The sequence below is a fragment of the Megalopta genalis genome, chromosome 11, assembly GCF_051020955.1.
Source record: "Megalopta genalis isolate 19385.01 chromosome 11, iyMegGena1_principal, whole genome shotgun sequence".
Lineage (NCBI taxonomy): Eukaryota > Metazoa > Arthropoda > Insecta > Hymenoptera > Halictidae > Megalopta > Megalopta genalis.
In genome coordinates this window covers 6317639-6336025 of record NC_135023.1, presented here as the reverse complement: position 1 = coordinate 6336025, position 18387 = coordinate 6317639, and the positions used below count along the sequence as shown (strand labels likewise).

The following is an 18387-nucleotide window of genomic DNA, read 5'->3' as shown; positions in this document are numbered from 1 at the left end:
AATATAAAATTTTACACAAGTTAGTAGAAAATGTGCACCTCTATTGTGAATGATTTCGAATAACGCAATTAACATCTTCATCTGCAATTCTAAAGTCGAATATTCGAAGAATATTCAACAAAGGTACAGCAAAGTCTAAAAAATTCCTACAATCGTTGCGGAATAACGAAAAAATTCTGGTTCGTCCATAATGGCTAGATAATTCCATAGAATTCGCAACAATTGAAGCATCCAGGAGCGTTGGCATCGCTGCGATCGCAGATGCGATGTAATAATACGCTGCTGTTTCGCGGACGGGCCGCGGCCAGATAGTGGTATAATAATTGATAGTCGCGAACGAACCGCCTTATCTGTTCGCAACCGCGAGATCGTTTCGGCACGACATTCAAACGGCTTGTCGGATAAAAAGAGCCGAGCGATACGCGTGTGCACGGCGAATATAAATAATCGAGCGAGAGTCGACGCGACGATCGAGCCGGAAATTGCGCGTGCAACGCCGTGCCAGCTCTAATTTTAAAACGTTCCGCTTCGAGACCGCTATCTGTTTCGCTCTTCCCACCACCGTTCTCCGATCGGCATTGTTAGTCAATGAACCGCGTCCCAGCAATTACTAAGCACAAAGCCACGGTCACAATAACGCCGGTTAATTGACTGGCTTCATGGGCCGGAGAGAAATTCATTCGAACAGAGAAGATCATTGCTCCGGACTTTTCGGATTAATTTTATGTCCACGCGTCTGATTCCCCTATGCGTTCCGTTTTGTTTGTTGCTTCGGCTTCCCGTTGGAAACCCTGCCCATTCCGACCCTGCATCGGTTCCACGGCCGTAGCAATAGCGACAAATTACCGACGTCGCGCGAAATCAAGGATTCATCTCGATCGAGAAATAATTGCCGTCCGCGTCGTTGTTCTTGCCTCGTGAAATTTCATTCGAGCGGACTGGCGCCGAGGAGATAAGAGGAATTCACTCGCAACAATGTCCAAGGCTCGCGTACAATTTTCCGCGACTTCGAAGTTTCGAGAGGAGCGGGCTAATTGATCGATCAAACGGGAAATTAATTGATGGGGTCGGGAACAAAGCGGAGAATTTCATAACCGGCAGTGGGATTGCAGATTTTCTGGATCCCGAAGTTTCTGCGATTCAGTTATTCAATATGCCGAAGATTCAGCAACTCCGGGGATCGTAAAGGAGCTTTAACTTTCATCCTCTTTCCGTCCCCCGTCTTCTCTACCACTTAGTATTGAAGCTTCGAGCGATGTTTTTGTTTCTTAATTACTTAAAGTCGGGGAGAGCCGCGCGCGCGCGACTGCACGGCAAACGAACGCGGCCGGGCAAGGCCAGCGCGAATATATTTTCGAAACGAGTGAATTACTTTTTCTTCAGCAAGGAACCATCGTCTTCGTGGACGCGGGGGAGCAAGGATCCTCCCTGGGAAAGGTCGATTCGTTGTGAGAAAATTTAATAAAGGTCCACGTACGAGTCCACGGCTTACCATCCATTATTTCGCCCGGGGAAAAATTCCCGGCACGATTTGCGTGCACTGTCGCTCGCGAAATTTATATTACAACGGGCCTCGATCGTTGCGATAGCCCCAGGGCAACGAGATCGATATCGACCGGGCCAAGAATTTCGATTGTTATACATCGCGCTCGAGATAGGACGGCTGACCAGCGGCGTCCGATTCTACTGAACGGCCCCCGCGACTCCATCGTTTCGCAAATACCTCGATAAACGATCTATTTTTCGTTCGAAAACCTTCAAGCATTTTCTACTTATTTATTTATTTTATACATGCACTTTCTCTTCTATCGTATCATCTCTTTTCTTCGCTTCTGTTCGATATGCTACTTGTGCGAGACATTTTTATAACTTTTGTAACACAGCGACTTTTCTCCGTTGATCAAATAAATATTATTATTATTATTATTATTTTTACTAAAGAGAAGCAGGAGTTACGAAGTACTCTATCTTGAGACACAAGTCGGCCAATTAATTTCTATTCGAGGTTCAAAAGAATCCGTAAAAAATAATTAGGCAAATAAGGATGCTCACCAACGTGGACAATAGGCCTGGTCGCGATCTCCCTGAGCAACGGTTCGACGTATTTCGAGTTCACCGGGTATAGTTCCGTCCTGGAGATCTGCAAGTGGAACCTCTCAAGAGTGGAGCTGTTCTTCCTGGAACAGAAACGAGAGAATTAATTAGTTTTTATTAAGAGATCCCGTTGATTGCGCCGGCGGCGGCGAGATTAAAGCGAAAAGGGAGTAACGAAAGTGAAAATTCATGGATGAGCTTGTTTGCTGGAAGGTATTCGATTCAGAGGGCGGAGGACGCGGCGTTCTTATGCGAGCGAGAGCGCGATGATTCAAGAAACGTAATTCGTGGCCTTTTAAAATGCATGGAATGCAGTCACGAGTCTGGTCCCTCGTTCCGCGTCCTGTCCAAAGGTTTTCCCGGCTGTCTGATAGGCTATCCCATGGAGAACGAGGGAGTTTCCCATGGTGGCACGTGAATACCATTACGGGATGGCCCCGGCTTATCTCCGGCTGCAAGGGTTTACCGTACGCGTGACACGCGTTCACGAAAATGTAGATTCCAGCCGTGCACGAACATTTTCTTATCATTTATTTATACGTTGCTTCTCCGCTGTTCGGATTGCTTTATCTTTGTAATTTTATTTGCGCGATTCTTAAATATTGCCTTCTCAGAGATTCGATCGATTCGCGATTAAAAATGTCGTTCCGTTTGCTAGAGAACAGCAAACTGCTCGTTCGCAGAGAACAGATTGCAGAACATTTTCAATAGCGAAGAGATTATAGAACAAATAATTGCAAAACTTTGCAGAGAGTTAAATCAACCTTGTTTCGATACACAAGCGGAGGGAACCTTTATCTCCGGATTAAAATACCGACTTCTCCGGTTCAACGATTTCAGCCGGGATGACGGAAAGCCGCGCGCGGTAAGCTCGTCCGCGGAGAACGGTTCGCGGAGTAGAATTTGTTTAAACAGCGAAGAAGTTATAAAATAAATAATCGCAGGACTGTGTCGAGGGTTGAATCGAGGATGTTTCGATACAAGCAACAGCGGGGAGAAAGGTCTCGAACAATCTCGCGGGAGACCCGCGAACAGAAAAATCCGCGAGAAGTTTGTGCGCGCCGCTTTAGAAGCTCTTTCCTCTCGGCCCCCTGGATTCGTCTGTGCAATTTGCATACGACCTACCGCGCGTCCGCGAAGTGGAATCGAAAGAGGAAGCGGAGAAGAAAGAATAGAGGGAAAAAAGGAAGAGGAAGGAGACGCGGGAGCCGAGGAAGGGAAAGAAAGAGAGCTTGTTACACGGCTGGTGGTCCGGAGAGCCACCGGTTCAGCAGAAAATCTTCACCTTCGGTCTCCTCGTTTTTTCCGTGGGAAAGCAAGCCAGACGATGGTCGAGCCACCCCCTGCGGCTTGCATACTAACCACTCGACGACGCCGCGTTAAACCTTCGTGAATTATCTCGAGATTCGACGGACGAAGGGGATGATGAACTTCCGGGAGACACCGCGTTGTTTCCTCGGAAATTACGCTTCGCCTACTCTACTCGTCGCGGATAATTATCGGTCCCTCGAAAACTTCGCCCCCGAAATTATTTTCATCGGTTTCCAAAATTTTTCATAGAAGGCAAGTTTCGAATCGCAGTCCGCAAGCCGAGGATATATCGTATAAACGAGGCAATAAATTTGTCGGTTTCCCAAATTTTTTATAGAACGCAAGTTTCCAATCGCAGTCCGCAAACCGGATATATATCGTATAAGCGAGACAATGAATTTATCGGTTTACCCTCGAAATAATTCATCCCTTAATTCTCGATGGTCGAACATGCATCGCCGATGCGGTTTCCTAATACAGTAGAGCCTCTCTTATCGGAAGATTTACTTTTGTATTATCCTGATACCGAAACGTTCTATTATCTACCAATTTCGTTCAATTTCTCTATAAGGTGATAATATATCTAAATGACACAATGATTAGATAATGGAACGTTTAGATACCGGAGTAAAAGTAAAAATCAATGTACGGTTAAGGGGGTTCCTGCCCTATCTTGAGAAATGCCTATAAATTCAGTTGTTGGAAAAACGAGCATTCACCTGTATACATAAATAAATAGAATGAAATCGAATTTCAAGTTCCTGCTTCGTTGGACAGAGAGAACAAGCTGCTAGAAATATTTTAGGTCGGCGCGGAATAAAGACGCAAAGAAGAAGAGAAACGTGGAAACGAATAGAGCGACAGAATACAGTTTTGATTTCCACTTTGGATTCTGCAGCAGCGATTCCGCCCAACTTTCGCCGGTGTACAGGCAAGGGTTCCTCTATAGTTCTGATTCTAATAAAATTCTCGGCCGCGGGTAACAACGGTATTCAGACATCTGTTCTATAAATTTTCCAGGACTTTTCATAACGAGTTCCAGGCAAGCGTGCGGTCGTAAAAGTTGTTTTTCCGTGAAACTTTATCAGCCATCACGGTCGAACGCCGACGGCGGCGGCGGCGGCGGTGGCGGCGACCTCGCGGGGCGATCTATTAAAATTAATCAGAGAACTAATTGCCACCTTAATCATACTCACGTTCTAGTCGGCCGCGATTATTCCGGTCGCGACGCGCAGTATGTTTCTCGGCCCGCGCGACTTTACGAGCTATGTAAATTGTTTTTACGAAGTTTCAAGAACGCGACACCCAGCGAGAATTCAATTTGAATACTCGGCCCGGACACGCGCGCTTAAATGTGCTCGGCCAACTTGTCCGACCAGTCCCGACTGATTCTACTTACCGCGAATCTTCCGTGCGAACGGAACAGCTGAAGTTCCCCGGAAAATCTTACGGTCCGCAATTTTATCTCGCGATTTTTAATCCCGCAATTTCATTAGAACTCGACTGGAACATTTGTTACCGGGCCGTGGACTTCGCGACTAATACAATCAAACGCTGGAACCACCGTCGAGCATTAAAAGTAACTAGCTGCTATTCCTTTTCGGAAATAAGAAGACCGCATTCATCAAGACATTCCAGTAGATGGTAAAATAGTTAGTCGATAGTTTCTGTAGAATTCGATCGAATGTTCGGCCAATTTCCAGCTGACCGTAATTTTTCGAAATTGAAGTCGTTTCGAAACACGAGGTAAACGAGCGTCCGGTTGCGAAAAAGTGAAAATTTCGCGGGAAACGATTCTTTTCGCAAAGGATCATCAGTCTGCCGTCCGTTGTACCAGGATTGTAGAAACATCCTGTATTTATCGGAGGAAATTCGTTCGAGGAAGAAAAAGGGAGAAAACAAGGCACGAGCGTCGTTACGTCGAACAAGCACCGGTAATTACTTACTCCAATAAAAATACAGGCTATCGTTAAGAAGTTTTCCAGGCCAGCGGAGGGAGACCGAGGCATCCGGGAAGTTTCCCAATTCCAGAACCGTCGAAACGCCGATCCCGTCGCGGTTTCTGTTGCAGCTTGTCGCGGAAATACAGTGGAAATTCCGTGTTCTTTGAAATTTCACAAAACGAACAGCGAACGCGCGAGAATTCCGAAAAATCGACTTTTCCGGAGGTTGGAAGACAGAATGGATCGGCTTCTCAGGGCGCAGGGATCAAGAGCGTTGAATAGAATTTACGGGATAGTGTCCAGCGCGCGCGACAGCTGATAAACACAATGTACAGGTGTGCAAGAAGCTGCAGAGCGGCGTACTATAATTGAAATTCATCCCGTGACCAGGCTTCGCTTACTCGCCGTCTCGGCCTCTCAATGCCGCTGCCGCGTCGGATATCCGACACGACGTGTTTCCAATAAAGCACGCTTTTTTCGCTAAATAAATCACTCGGCTAGTTAGCAGAAACTTCTGGCCCCGACTGGGACATTCCGCACTCCTGTCCCTTCCAAAGCCTTTTTTTAAACTACACAATGGTGGCTCTTATCCTATGGACCAGAACTGCGTCGCTTCAATTTCGAAACGGAAAAAAGCGAATAAACGTGCCAGATTTCGAATCATGGTGTTCGATTCTCCATCCTGTTCACATTTTCACGGTTCCGCATTTTTTTGTTTTAAACTTTGTCGCAGCTATAAAGACTCTTTATAGCAAGCATACGTTATAATAAAAATTGTGAATGTTATAAATGTTATAAATCGAATTTTGTCATCATTACGAAGCGTTAAATCTTTTGTAATCATTCGAACCCCTTTGAAACAACTAATTAGAAGAGACGGAATCTCTTTGTGAGTGATCTTGTACAGTACGATGACCTTCGACGCGATTCAAAATATGCAACGAGATATTTATTGCGTGTCTAGTTTTATTACTGATCTGTTTGCTGGTTTTCTTAATACTCGATTAACCGTTGAGGGTAGTTAGGGGAAGATCGGAAGCCTGTTTACGAGGTAGACGGCTCGATAAGGGTCGCGGCCTGCATCGAAATCCATGGGACCGCGAGGATAAACAGGAAAGTTAATTAATACGGCCGATGTTGTATATATATATGTGTGTGTGTGTGTGTGTATATATGGATGTGTTGGGTGGGCAGCGGAGAGCCCGATTCCGTGTCGAATCGTTTTGATAAAACGACAGTGGGACAGGACCGGTTACACGGGCGCGCGCACGTCCACAGGCAAGACGTAATCAGTCAGTGTACATGAAAGCGTGACCTAAGCCTTCGTTACTGCACGTGCATGCGCCATGAAATTGCATTAGTGATCACTGCATATTGAGGCAGACTGTGTGCATTCTGACCTGTGCACACAGGGACGCGCGACCGGGTACACGTACGCGGAGCACCCGTGTACACTCGCGCGAATTGTATGAAACCCCAACTAGATATACACGGTGTGTCTACTTTAACGATCTCATCAATCGCCGGACCCGGCCAATATATGCGGAGAGCCCCCCCCTCTCTCTCTCTCTCTCTCACACACACACATATCCTCTCTGTATCTCGATCAGTAGAATCGTGTCCCCTATCGATTTACAACGCTCGTACACTCTTCAAGATACCGAGTCTCTCGGTTACCGGATATTAAGATCGAAGATAAGCCACAGTTTCCAGCAAACTGTTTTCCCCGTTCCTTAGCGGCTCGGAAAAATCGAAAGCAAATTTGTTCAAAAGGTTCGCAGCGGATTTCGCGGATACCGACTCGTTTTACTTACCTCGAAATCGTTACGTGCGTCGGATGCCGTAAAGTCGCGTGTTTTCGACCAGCGTATACAGTACTGTTAGAAAAATCCGCGAGAAATAAGGATGATAAATACGGTAACAAATACGCACTGTCGCGCCGCGATCACGTTCGATTTTTATCGATCGACGAACGTGGACACTGAATACGAACGGACACAGCTGAGTTCTCCTCGATTCTTTTGACAAAGGATGGAGAAGGAAGGGAAATAATTCTTCGACCCTTTGAGAAGTTAAAGTTGTTACGAATTTTCGACGCGCATCGTAAAGAAACGGCGCAGCTATCGATGACCCACCCACCACCCGCCAGGTATAACGACGCCCTTCTCGGATTCTTCCGAGGCATATCCTCGAGGTACAATTTCGATCGTGCCTCTTTGCGACCTACCTCGGGTCACTCTAATGGCGGTTCATTATTCATTCAAAGCGTAATAAAACCGCGACGAAAAATCGTACATCGACTTTTAAGAGCTCGTTGCGAAGACCGGGCTTCCATCTTTAATCACCCGATGCTTTTAATCACTGAACATACCCTATTTATCTCCAAGATGACAATCTCTTTTACAAGAAGAACAGCATAGGACTTCATTCGGCGACAGTCAGCTGCTTGAATAGGATTTTTATAAGTGCAAATTCTAACGATAAGTTCGAGCTAGAGATTAAACGTTATATCGTCGACGATTTATAACCGGTTTATATACGGTTTATACCCGTTAATAAATATAACAGATAAGACGCGGCTGCGCCGCGCCGGTGAAAAATCCACGCAAGCTGCGTGTAATCGTGGAGCAGACTAGCATACAAAAATAAGTTGAGCGTATCCGGGGTTAATCTTGCTAACGAGCTCTGTATTCCTGATACCCGATATCGAAAATGCGGAGCGTGTCCCCGAGTATGATTCTGATCTGTCGCGCGATTCCCAGTCCAATCGTATTATAAATTAAGACGGCGTCTAGACGCGGCAGTCGTCTCGGAGATAATTGGAAGCGGAATCCGTGGAAGCAAGTCCCGTTTGCCCTCGCAACGCCCGACGACGACTAAGACAATCCGTTCGGGTGTCGCATGCGCTTCTCCCGGAAATTAGCTCGCTGCGTCGCGCCGCGCCGTGCCGGCTGAAACACAGCCGGCTCCGACGTGTTCTCGGTGTTTTTAATCGTGACCCGTGAACCGTAACCAGAATCAGGAGAGACCGAGAGAGAGAGAGAGAGAGAGAGAGAGAGAGAGGGAGAGAGAGCAAGAGAGGGTCGCGAGACACAAGCACATCGGCATAAACGACGCTTTTAACGAGCCCTCGAGATGAAAAGGACGAGCGAACCGAGGCGCGGCTGTATTTTCCGCTAATGCGTTAATCCGTGGACGCGGGGGTGGGCAGTCTGCTAATTTCTGCCGGCATGGCGAGGCGCGTCGGATTTATTGGCCAACCTCCGCGCGGCGGTCATTGTCCGGCATCGGAATCCGCGAATGAATGGCTGGAATTTCAAAGGATCCCCGTGTCCTTCCGTTAATCCTCTTCCCGATGTTCACCGTGTTCACGGGACAGGTTTTTTGTTCGATATGCGCCCGGACAATGCCGAACAATCGTGACCGTTCTGTTTCCTGCTTGCTGCGCCGTTTAATTAAGAGCCCCCCTCCGCCCCGCGCTCTATCCCGTCGGCCTACAAAAAATTCAAATCTCCTTTTGTCCTCTCTTTTTGCAAGTCTCGTGCGAAAACCGTCAACTTGAAAGTTTCACTCGGGCACACTTTGTTCCGCGAGGCTCGATCCGAAACTCAGCGGCGATGCTCCCGTTCTCTCTGTAAAACAGTTGCAGATTTACCCGGGCTACGTTAATTAGAGGCAGAGCTCGTCGATAAGCCGGTTTCGTCTCGACGTACCGACGATCCCGGATCGTACAGCGTGCAGTTCCGGATACGTCGGCAGGCGAACGGCCAGTCCGCAGACCGCCGCGCGCATACATTTTAAACGCATCTATGCGGAACGGAGACGCACGCATGGATTAGGCGGAACAACGTGCGCGAGATTTCGAGCGGAGGTAAAAACGGGGAACTGGAGCGGAGGCGGCCGACTTCGAAGATGATGCGGCTCAGTGATCGTGCCGACGATCATCCGGCCGAGCGTTGTCCTTAAATCGGTCGCGCGATTAATGCTCGTTGTTCCCGCGGCTCGGATATATTCGTTGATCGAGGACTCTTTTAAAATGCTCCGGGAGATTCGTACAATGCGGCCGCGCGGGTCGCGAACGCTTCGATCAGAGTTACCTTTGTATGTACCGTACCTCGGAGAATATCTCGAATAGAAACTAGAAAACTGCATCGCCAGGCGCAACGATGGAAGATAGCCACGCGATGATTCAACGTTTCGAAACTCGTTTCGACAGCGCCGGACGAAGCGATAACAAACTAGGTTTAATTATGCACCGATTGCCGCGAACAAACCAATCGGCTTTTCAGTTCAATATTGATTCTGTCAAAGTGTCATGTTCGGGTACGACAGAAGCGTGTTCGCCGTGACGTTAACAAACTATCTCGTTGACAGTTCGAGGGGTCTCCCGCGAACGAGGCACCGGCAAAATATTATTCGAAACGATAACGGCCGACGACGGCACGAAAGAAGTCCCGGGACGGTGACGATGACGAATGCAGGCCGCAGAAGAGCGCGTGAAAATTAGTCATCGCGGAGCAATGGTCATTTCGCGATGCTTCGGACAACGGATGACACTATCGGACTGAATCATAACCGCGTTAATATTTATCCCGCGGCCGCGGTTATTTATAAGGCTGGACGCGACAGACCTTGGGCAACCGGGATTAGCATGACGAAGGATCGTTCCGTGATCGTCGTGACTGATTTTTCAACCGGTTCGAGGAGACCGCGTTCGGGGAGAGAGAGCAATCTGCTTGATCCAGGAGGATTTATCTTTCCAGATCTATCCGCGCCAGCAACGAAAACGCCGGAAGAATCGATCTCACCCTCCTCGGAGATTAATTGTCCCCTCCTGTTCAAGGTATCACAGGGATCTTTAATTAACAGACTGGCTATACGGCGAGGGGTCTAGTATTAATCCTTTGCAACAATTGCGCCTTTGATGTACAAGGTCGAATAGTTATAAAAATCGATATACTGCTGCGAAATGCTGTAGGAGATGAATAAAAGCTTTTGGGATTTTATTCGTGTATTTTACACGATTATCTTACAGTATGAGTACAAAAGATAATAATTAAAAAGAAATTTGTTCTGTAACTTAAGTACGACAAGAATGCAAAGGGCTAACATTAACGTAAAAATTGTCTGAAATTGTAGCACGATCTTAACAGATTTCTCTTTTAAAATCCACAATCTATCAATTAAAAGCAAGGTGAGAGGAGTTCTGTAATTGTTTTCAGACGGTTTACAACGACTTTTTAGTTACCTCGGAGTATAGTCGATAATGTATGCCATATACCGAGAGAGAGAAAGAGAGAGAGAGAGAGAGAGGCTTGAAGCAATTAATTCAGACGCCTCTCAAGTTACCTAATTAAGGTGCCGAGAGATCCGCGACCTCCTCGGGGTTCTTTGAAGTCGATCCCGCCTCAAAGGAGGCTCCGAGACACCTCCGGCTCCTCAAAATCCACTTACCCAACGAAATTGATAATCGAAAAAGATTCGCCGAGCCAGACAATTCAGCGGACACAGGTGAGACTATACACTGCCGCCAAATTGCCCGGCAAATCTCCTCTTTTGATCGTACTTTCTGGATCTTAAAGCAGGAACACTGTACAAAACAAAACGAACGAAGATCCTAAGACAAAGACGAAGATTCCAGATCTCTGGGAATTCTGGGATCAAAATAAATTGTTTCCATCGAAGTAAAATCGACTCGCGAAGATTCCGGGATTCCAGGGACTCCTGTCAGAAAAAATATATTTTCCCCTCTTGTTCTGGCAAAAGATTCATTTTCTCCAACATGAAAATCGAGCGGATTCTATCGACTCGCGAAGATTCTAGGATTCTAGGAGATCCGGCGAACGATTAATTTTCCCTCAGATTAAAATCTACTACGGGCGATCAGCTGATCGAAATTAGGTTGCCAAAGGACAGCTTTTGCGAGAGAGAGAGAGAGAGAGAGAGAGAGAGGGGGGGGGGGCGGGGGAGGCCCGGACTATCGGTCATTATCAAATGATGAAATCACGGCGAGCGAACTCGGACGCCTTTGAGGCGGCAGACAAACGAGCCTGGCCTGATTACGGCATTGTCTGATTAGTCTGTTTCGCGCGGGTGGGGCGTGGAAAGAAGGGGGGTTGTTCCGCGCGTGCTGGAGACGCGGCCGGAAGTCGAGGGTGCCGAAACTCACCGCGAGAGACTTCCTCGCGCGTGCATGTATTTGGCAGCGCGCGGGTATTTGGCAGCGGGCGTGCTCGCGAAACTGCAAACCGAATCTTCCGGCGTAGATTGAGTTCGGAAACACACGCGCGCGAGCACAACTAATCTCGATCCCCGAAACACGTCCCCCTCCCCGCCCCGCCCCCTCGTCCCGATCTCCCCCGGCTCCTGCTCCTCTTCGTAGACGGCGTCTGTAACTCCATCAGGGCCCCGAATTTAAGCCCGGTTTCTATGTACGACCGATCGTAAAGCACCGTATCCGAGATTGAGCCACGGACGTCCGCTTTCTCCCTCTCCCGATTCCGTACGTATCGATACGCGCGATCGCTCGATGAATTCTGAATGATCTCTCCCGGAGTTCGCGAATTAGAGCCGCCGAACTATCCTGCCGGGATGGACAAGTTCGATGAAATATGTATCAGCGATTTCTGGATCGAGGATTCTGAAGGGTATGTCCTGGAGGCTTTCGGGAGCCTGGCTTTAAGAGAGTGAGTAAGAGGGAGAGAGAGAGATAGTTTCGAGATTTAATCGACCAGAGGCCGAGATAGCTCGCAAACTTGCCGGGAAAGAACATTTTCTGCGCCAATCACAAGATACACCGTCAACTTTGTCCCCTCTTCCGGTAGTTTTCATAAGGCGTGCGTCTCGCGACGGTGTTTCGCTCGGTCAACAATTTTCATTACTTTCTAAGCACTTCCGGAAACTAGGTTCCCCGAACGTCGGCGATTTTTCGGCAACTGGATTAGCGAAAGTTGGCTCCCGGGAGATCCGAGTTTATCGGTGCTCTCGAACCGGGAATTAACATGTCGGAGCGACCCTCTCGCAGGAATTATAGGACGCAGGGCTGGTTAATGGCAAGCAGTTACCACTGAATCTTTCAGCGTGGTTTATTCGCGTCGCGGAACAAGGAGGGAGAGTCCAGCCACCGAAGAAAGGCCAGAGCAACAAGAGAGAAAGAGAGAACGCGCGGATGAGAAAAAAAAGGTGCACCGGGGAGAAGACAGGGGCGAAGGAGGTGGCGTTCATTTGTTATTCATAGGGTCGCCATAGCCCCGGCACGTCGTCGAACAGGTTTCGAACACGTAGACGGAGGCCGAGAACACCGCAAACTCATCCGGCAACTTCAATTACACAGATTTCTTTTATCCTGGACCAGGCTCGGGATCGGCTTTCGGTTCTTAGCTCGCACGGAAACAAAAGTCCGATGGGAAACATTCCTCTTTGTGGTATTCGAGGCACAGACCTCGTTCGTCCGTGCCGAAGATCAATACATGTTCGATGAAATTATTTTCAATTAGCCAAATCTGTTCCGTGTGAAACCATAGTTGTTGTTTCGACGCAGGAAAATGATTGGTTGCGTTTGATAACAGACGGGCTTAGTAGACGATGCTACGCGTCATCAACTTGTCATAAAAATTCCGGAAAGGGTGTTTGTTCACGCTACCACAAAAGTTTCACATTCTCTATTTAATAGAGTGTAGATAGTCTCTATTTAATAGAATAGTTTATTTTATAATAAAAATAAGTCCAAGTAAATTCAGTCCATTCTTCTCGTAAATGCACAGAATAAATAATAAATAAAAGTATCCTGATTAGAAAGACGTGTCCCATGGCTTTGTACATTTAATTGAACAGTACAGAGACTGTCATAGTCACTATGTGGGCGAACGCTATTGGATTCGTAACGCAGCGGAGTTCGATCGTTCGCAGGTCGGAATAGAACGAAACAATCTCAACAGGTCCGCGAGATCCTGTGCAATTACGAATTGAAGGTAGAGTGTTAAATTAGCAGGTTCCACGAATCAATATTTGCCAAATTAGGGCCGGCAACCGGCTCCGTTAATTACCGAGCAATTACCGGCCGGAAATACTTTAGAAAATCGCTCTCTGTCCGAGCCGTGAATAATTTCGACCGCGCCGGACCAGAACTGCACTCGGATTGCACGCCGGTTATGGGATATACATTATAAATCGGGCAGGTTGCTCGGCCAGGTGAACACGGTCGCTCGAATCAGTCTCCGAGCGTGGTGTCGGCTTCTCAAAGACGCGGCGCGTCTTGCATACCGAACGAGACATCCCGGTGCATCTCTCCGCTGAGCTAATTCCGCTTTCGAAACTCATATTCCAGAAAGATATTGTCTCGAAAATAATTCAATTTCTAGTTTTATATCTTGCGGTAAAGCATGTAACACGCAGAGGTTTCTGTTTCGCGAACAGATTCGAAGTCGTCGGAACAACGAGATAATTTTGCGTAAACCAAGTCGCTGACGTGCTACTTTATTAATTCCTCGTGACTCGTCTTTACAAGCTCGAGAACGACGCGGCGGAGCTTCGGAAACTGGCCGATTCGCGCGATCCGATGGTTCGGCGAGTATGTAGATCAAATCTGTAGAGGCGATACAGGAATAAAACAATCGGAGGCATTGAAATACGGTCGGTTGGCAATCAAAGCGGCGATGTCCAACAGCCGAAGACACGGACACGGGCCAACAAATCACGGGAAGTCATTGAGCGCGGTTCCAAGTGGCAGAGCCTCGAGAAACGCGGCTCTCGATGGGCCGCTGGCCGATGTCCCGCTGCCTAATCGAGTTAAAATTAGCGTGACGGCGATACAGAGGCGATCGGAGGGCGGCTGGTTCCGGCTTCGAGATTTATCGGTCGAATAAAACGGAGACAAAGAGCCGAGGGCGCCTGGCTCGGCGTGTTTTACGAGACATCAGCAATTCACCTCGGCAAATATGCCGGCTGTTTGTTTTCGGGGCGGTTCGCCGCGCGATTCAACAAGCGGGAAACACGCTCGTCTTCGCGCGTGCCCTCTCTTTCCCCCCTCTCTCTTTCTCTTTCTCGCATCCTCTCCGGGATGCACGCGCTCGCGACCTCCGTGATCCACGAATTCCGGCAACGACCGTGGAAAATTTATGCGCGACGAATGCAGCCCGCGTTCCCGTTGTTCCCGCCGCGCGCCGAACCGAAATTCGCCCCTCGAGATGGGGGCTCCCTCCGCGTTTACAGCCACGTGCAATGGAATTTTCGAGGCTCCCAGCCACCCCCCGCCTCCATGAATCTTTAATCCGTTGCGTCGCCGATGGTATGATCGTTTGCTCCGCCGACGGAACGGATCGCGAATATTTATGCGAGCTCGTGTTCCGGCCCCAAGAAGAATTGCAATCGCTTCGTCGCGGAAGCCGATCCTTGGGAATTTATTCTTGAAATAATTGCGAACATTCTGCGACGAGACCTTTTTCGTCCGAGAGATCGTATCCTCGTACGAGCGTCCCAATTTTTCTGCTGCTAGTGTATTCAGGTTCGCGGAAGCTACCAATAATAGCCGAAGGTCCTCTCTTTATCTTCGGACGCGGCGTATTTAAAGGCAACGCGGCTAAATAATTCAGCGGCTCGAGTGGACAGCGTTGTTCGTATCGCTGTTAATATATTCACGCTCGGAAATTCCTAATGATAGTGAATTTTATAGATGACACTTGTAGAGATGGTAACGAGGGTCGTTGAGTGACGTTCTCGGGGAGACCGGCTCGCAGCCGCGAGTCGTTTCGGTGATTGATGCCACGTCGTGATATTCGATTCGATCAGCAGCGCAAATAATTATTTGAATAATCGGCGTGTGTCGCGTTCGCGTGGCAACGAGTGCCTGATCGATGGTAATCGAAGATTGATGCGGCCGCTGCTATTGATTTTAAGAAGCCATTAATACGTTATGGTACGGCCGTGCTCCGATCCGAATCACGACAAACCTTTTCCGGTTCCGTGTTTCCTGAAAATTCAACGTGTTCATCTTGATCGAGAACGTCGGACATCTAGCAAAAGGAACGATCCTGGCGCTTGTTAAATGTCTTTTCGATAGAACGAAAGGAAATCGCGACGAAAAACGATCCTTTGATACGACTCGGTCGGGAAGTATCGATCGCGACGCGAAAAACAACGCGGCGATGATTTTGTAACTGACAACCTACATACCTCGGCACCCTCATTAAAAAAAAGTATTGATCTGCCGATAATTGGGCAGCCGGTTTCAGGTCAGACCCGACCTCCACCCTATTCCGAACTTCTCGAATAAAAGAACTGCTGAATTTTCGCTGCGGTTCGCTCGGGAATTTGGGAAATTCGATTTTTGTGCTATTATCGGAGACGACGTCGAAAGCAGGACGATTCTGCGTACGTGTAAAAAGAAACCAAAAAGGCAGTATTCACTTTCCATTCGACGAGAAAGTTGAACTCTGATTATACTCTTTAATTGTATCTGTCGCTACAGACCGATTCTACTCGGTAATTTATTTAATATTATTGTTTAAGCTATTCGCGGTTAGATTTTTTCGAAAATGTTCGACTAAGACTCGTCGCGTACTTTGTCATGTAAAAAGCGACTGTTGCCAGCCGGCAAGCTATTTTTAGGCGATCCTGAACGTGTTGAAGAGGACACGCGGCAAGAATTCGCAATAGAAGGACAGCTTTATTATTTATGCAGTTCCTATTCTACTCCGGTCGGGCGACGTATGTCGCGGAATTGAATTTGGACAAAGGAAGCGACACTCTCACCTCCTCGCATTGATATTCCCGTGTCGATAATATTTCCTGGTGATGCAGTCCAGATCTGGTAAGTGCACAATATGCATTATGCATGGCCTGGCGACGTTGCGGTGTACACGGGACGCGCGGCGGTCCACGATTTTAGAGCGCGTCACCAGGCCGAAAAATAAAATCTTCTGCTGCGAAAATCTCCGATCTATTTCCTCTGCGATCGTCGAAAATTAACCGGCAAACACAATGTTAAAGCAATTTTTTTTTTCCTATTCCGGAACATCTCTCCCTCGATTTCAGACCGTTTCCTTGATCTCTATCTACGTAGCTCGAGTAATTCTAGACACGTAGCAAATAATGCAAAATAAGACGCTGCATTAATATGAAATTAGACACGTTGTTATTCTTAATAAGGCGATTCATTCGTGAGATCGAAATCTCTTGGTGAATACTAAGCAACGCGCAAAACGACTAACCAGAGGTGCTTGCATAAAAATAACTGAATTAACGTTAGAATTATTCAAACTGATCAGTTATTTTATTTTATTTTACGATTGTTGCGATTGTAGAGACGCTTGTGTGGCCAATTACTGGGTGCGCATATATTAAAATGAAAATTGTGCGATGTCTTCGATAAATGCAGCCCCGTTATTTCGGCAAGAAAAAACAGACTAGTCGCTTTGCTAATTCCAGTGTTAATGATTAATTGCTCGCATTGTTCGATCCTCTGAAAAAGAATTCGACACTTGTTGCAGACAGCAAACTGAACGGCCACGGAATGGCCACCGATGGGCCACCGATGAGCCACCGAAAGATCCCAAATTGCCAAAATAAAATCCAAGGGAATCGAGATTAAAGCGACCGCTTTTTCGCCGGCGTTTGACAGACAGACGAAATATCAAAGCGTCGTTTTCACTCCGTCGATGAATAGGCGGTTCTTTGGAGAGTGCATCCCCATGCATATGGATCAGCCATTTATCATATTCTGACGGAGGTTCCATGCCTCTCTCGTGGCCGGGGCTCTCTCCTCTTAACACGGAATAATTATGTCTGGTTCGCCCGGCTCGAGGATCGACCGCTAAAAGCCGAAGTCGATTTTTTTCGGTTCAGTTCGGTAATTCCCTTCTCCGTTGTAACGGTGCAACGGTGGAACGCGATGCAACGATTCACTCTGTGCGGTTCCGTCGGTTAACTCATCCGGACCTCTCGAGAGAGAGACCACGGGGATCGCATGCTTGGATGTTATTACGGGTGCGTTCCTTCACCTAACTTCACTTTATTAGCTCCGACCGACGATTACCGGAATCGTTGCACGCTCTCCTAACCTTACCACTCTTCAACATCTTCAACGCTGTCTTATCTTATTATTATGTCATTTTCATCGAGGCTAATCGCTCTTACTTGCACAGGGCATGTGACTTCACCTCCAAGACAGCACCGTTTCATCGCTATTTCCTTTTTTTCATTCTTTCTATTCGTTTACGACGTTAATTCCTTTTTCTTTATCACTTTCCTAATCCTAGACCTATTTTATTTAGGTCTCATTTAACGATCTCATACTGTATCGCATTCTCTTTTATTTTCTCCGCTTCTCATTATTTAAATACCCCGACCTTTGCTTCTTTTTGATATGCAACTTGTGCGACATATTGCCACACCATTGCAGCACAGAGACTTTCTCTCTTTGATCAAATAAAATATTACTATTATTATTATTATTATATTATCATTATAGTTCTTGATGGCACAGTTCTTAGAATGTATCTCGAAAAGATAACGTTACCCTCGAGTTTTCTGTCAAAGAGGCTAGGAGGAAAGAAACCCGTGCACTTATCGTTTACGAAGCACGTTGCACCAAACAGTCTCGGATCGTATTACGCGAAACGGAGTGCACTTATTTTAGATAAATATTAATGAGGCACACGTCGGAGTGTTCGTCTTCACTCGGGAAGCGATACGGAGTCGCAATTATCGTTAATTAAGGGAGTCAGAAATGCCTGCACTTCCGAATGCATCTACAATCGCTGTTTTCCCGAAGGTTGCGTCTCGGAGGTACCCAGAGCCTCTTCCGTATGCAAGGAGCATTATTACGCCGCGAGAATTTCTTCCTCGAATTGCATTTTATTAGCCCGGTCCGGCGATTACAGGCGCATCGCGATTGCAACCTTGCGTCTTCCACTCGTGCCGGCTCGCGTCCGCCTCTAAGAGGTTCGCAAGACAAACGGCCGTGGCTTTGCGGAATTACACCGGGATCATCGTGGCTCGGACGGTTTCACGATCACTCGAAACTCGAGCCGCTTCTAAATTC

General features: G+C 47.5%; 1 protein-coding gene across 3 annotated transcripts in view; it reads right to left on the bottom strand.

Moving 5' to 3' along the window:
- Window positions 1-18387, bottom strand: part of LOC117226055 (extracellular serine/threonine protein CG31145) — a 118713-nt gene that overhangs the window by 19250 nt on the left and 81076 nt on the right. For all 3 annotated transcript variants that reach the window (XM_076525188.1, XM_076525189.1, XM_033480010.2), the window contains one exon: window positions 2053-2177. In XM_076525188.1, coding sequence (XP_076381303.1) covers window positions 2053-2177 — 125 coding nt within the window. The remainder of the gene's footprint in view (window positions 1-2052; window positions 2178-18387) is intronic.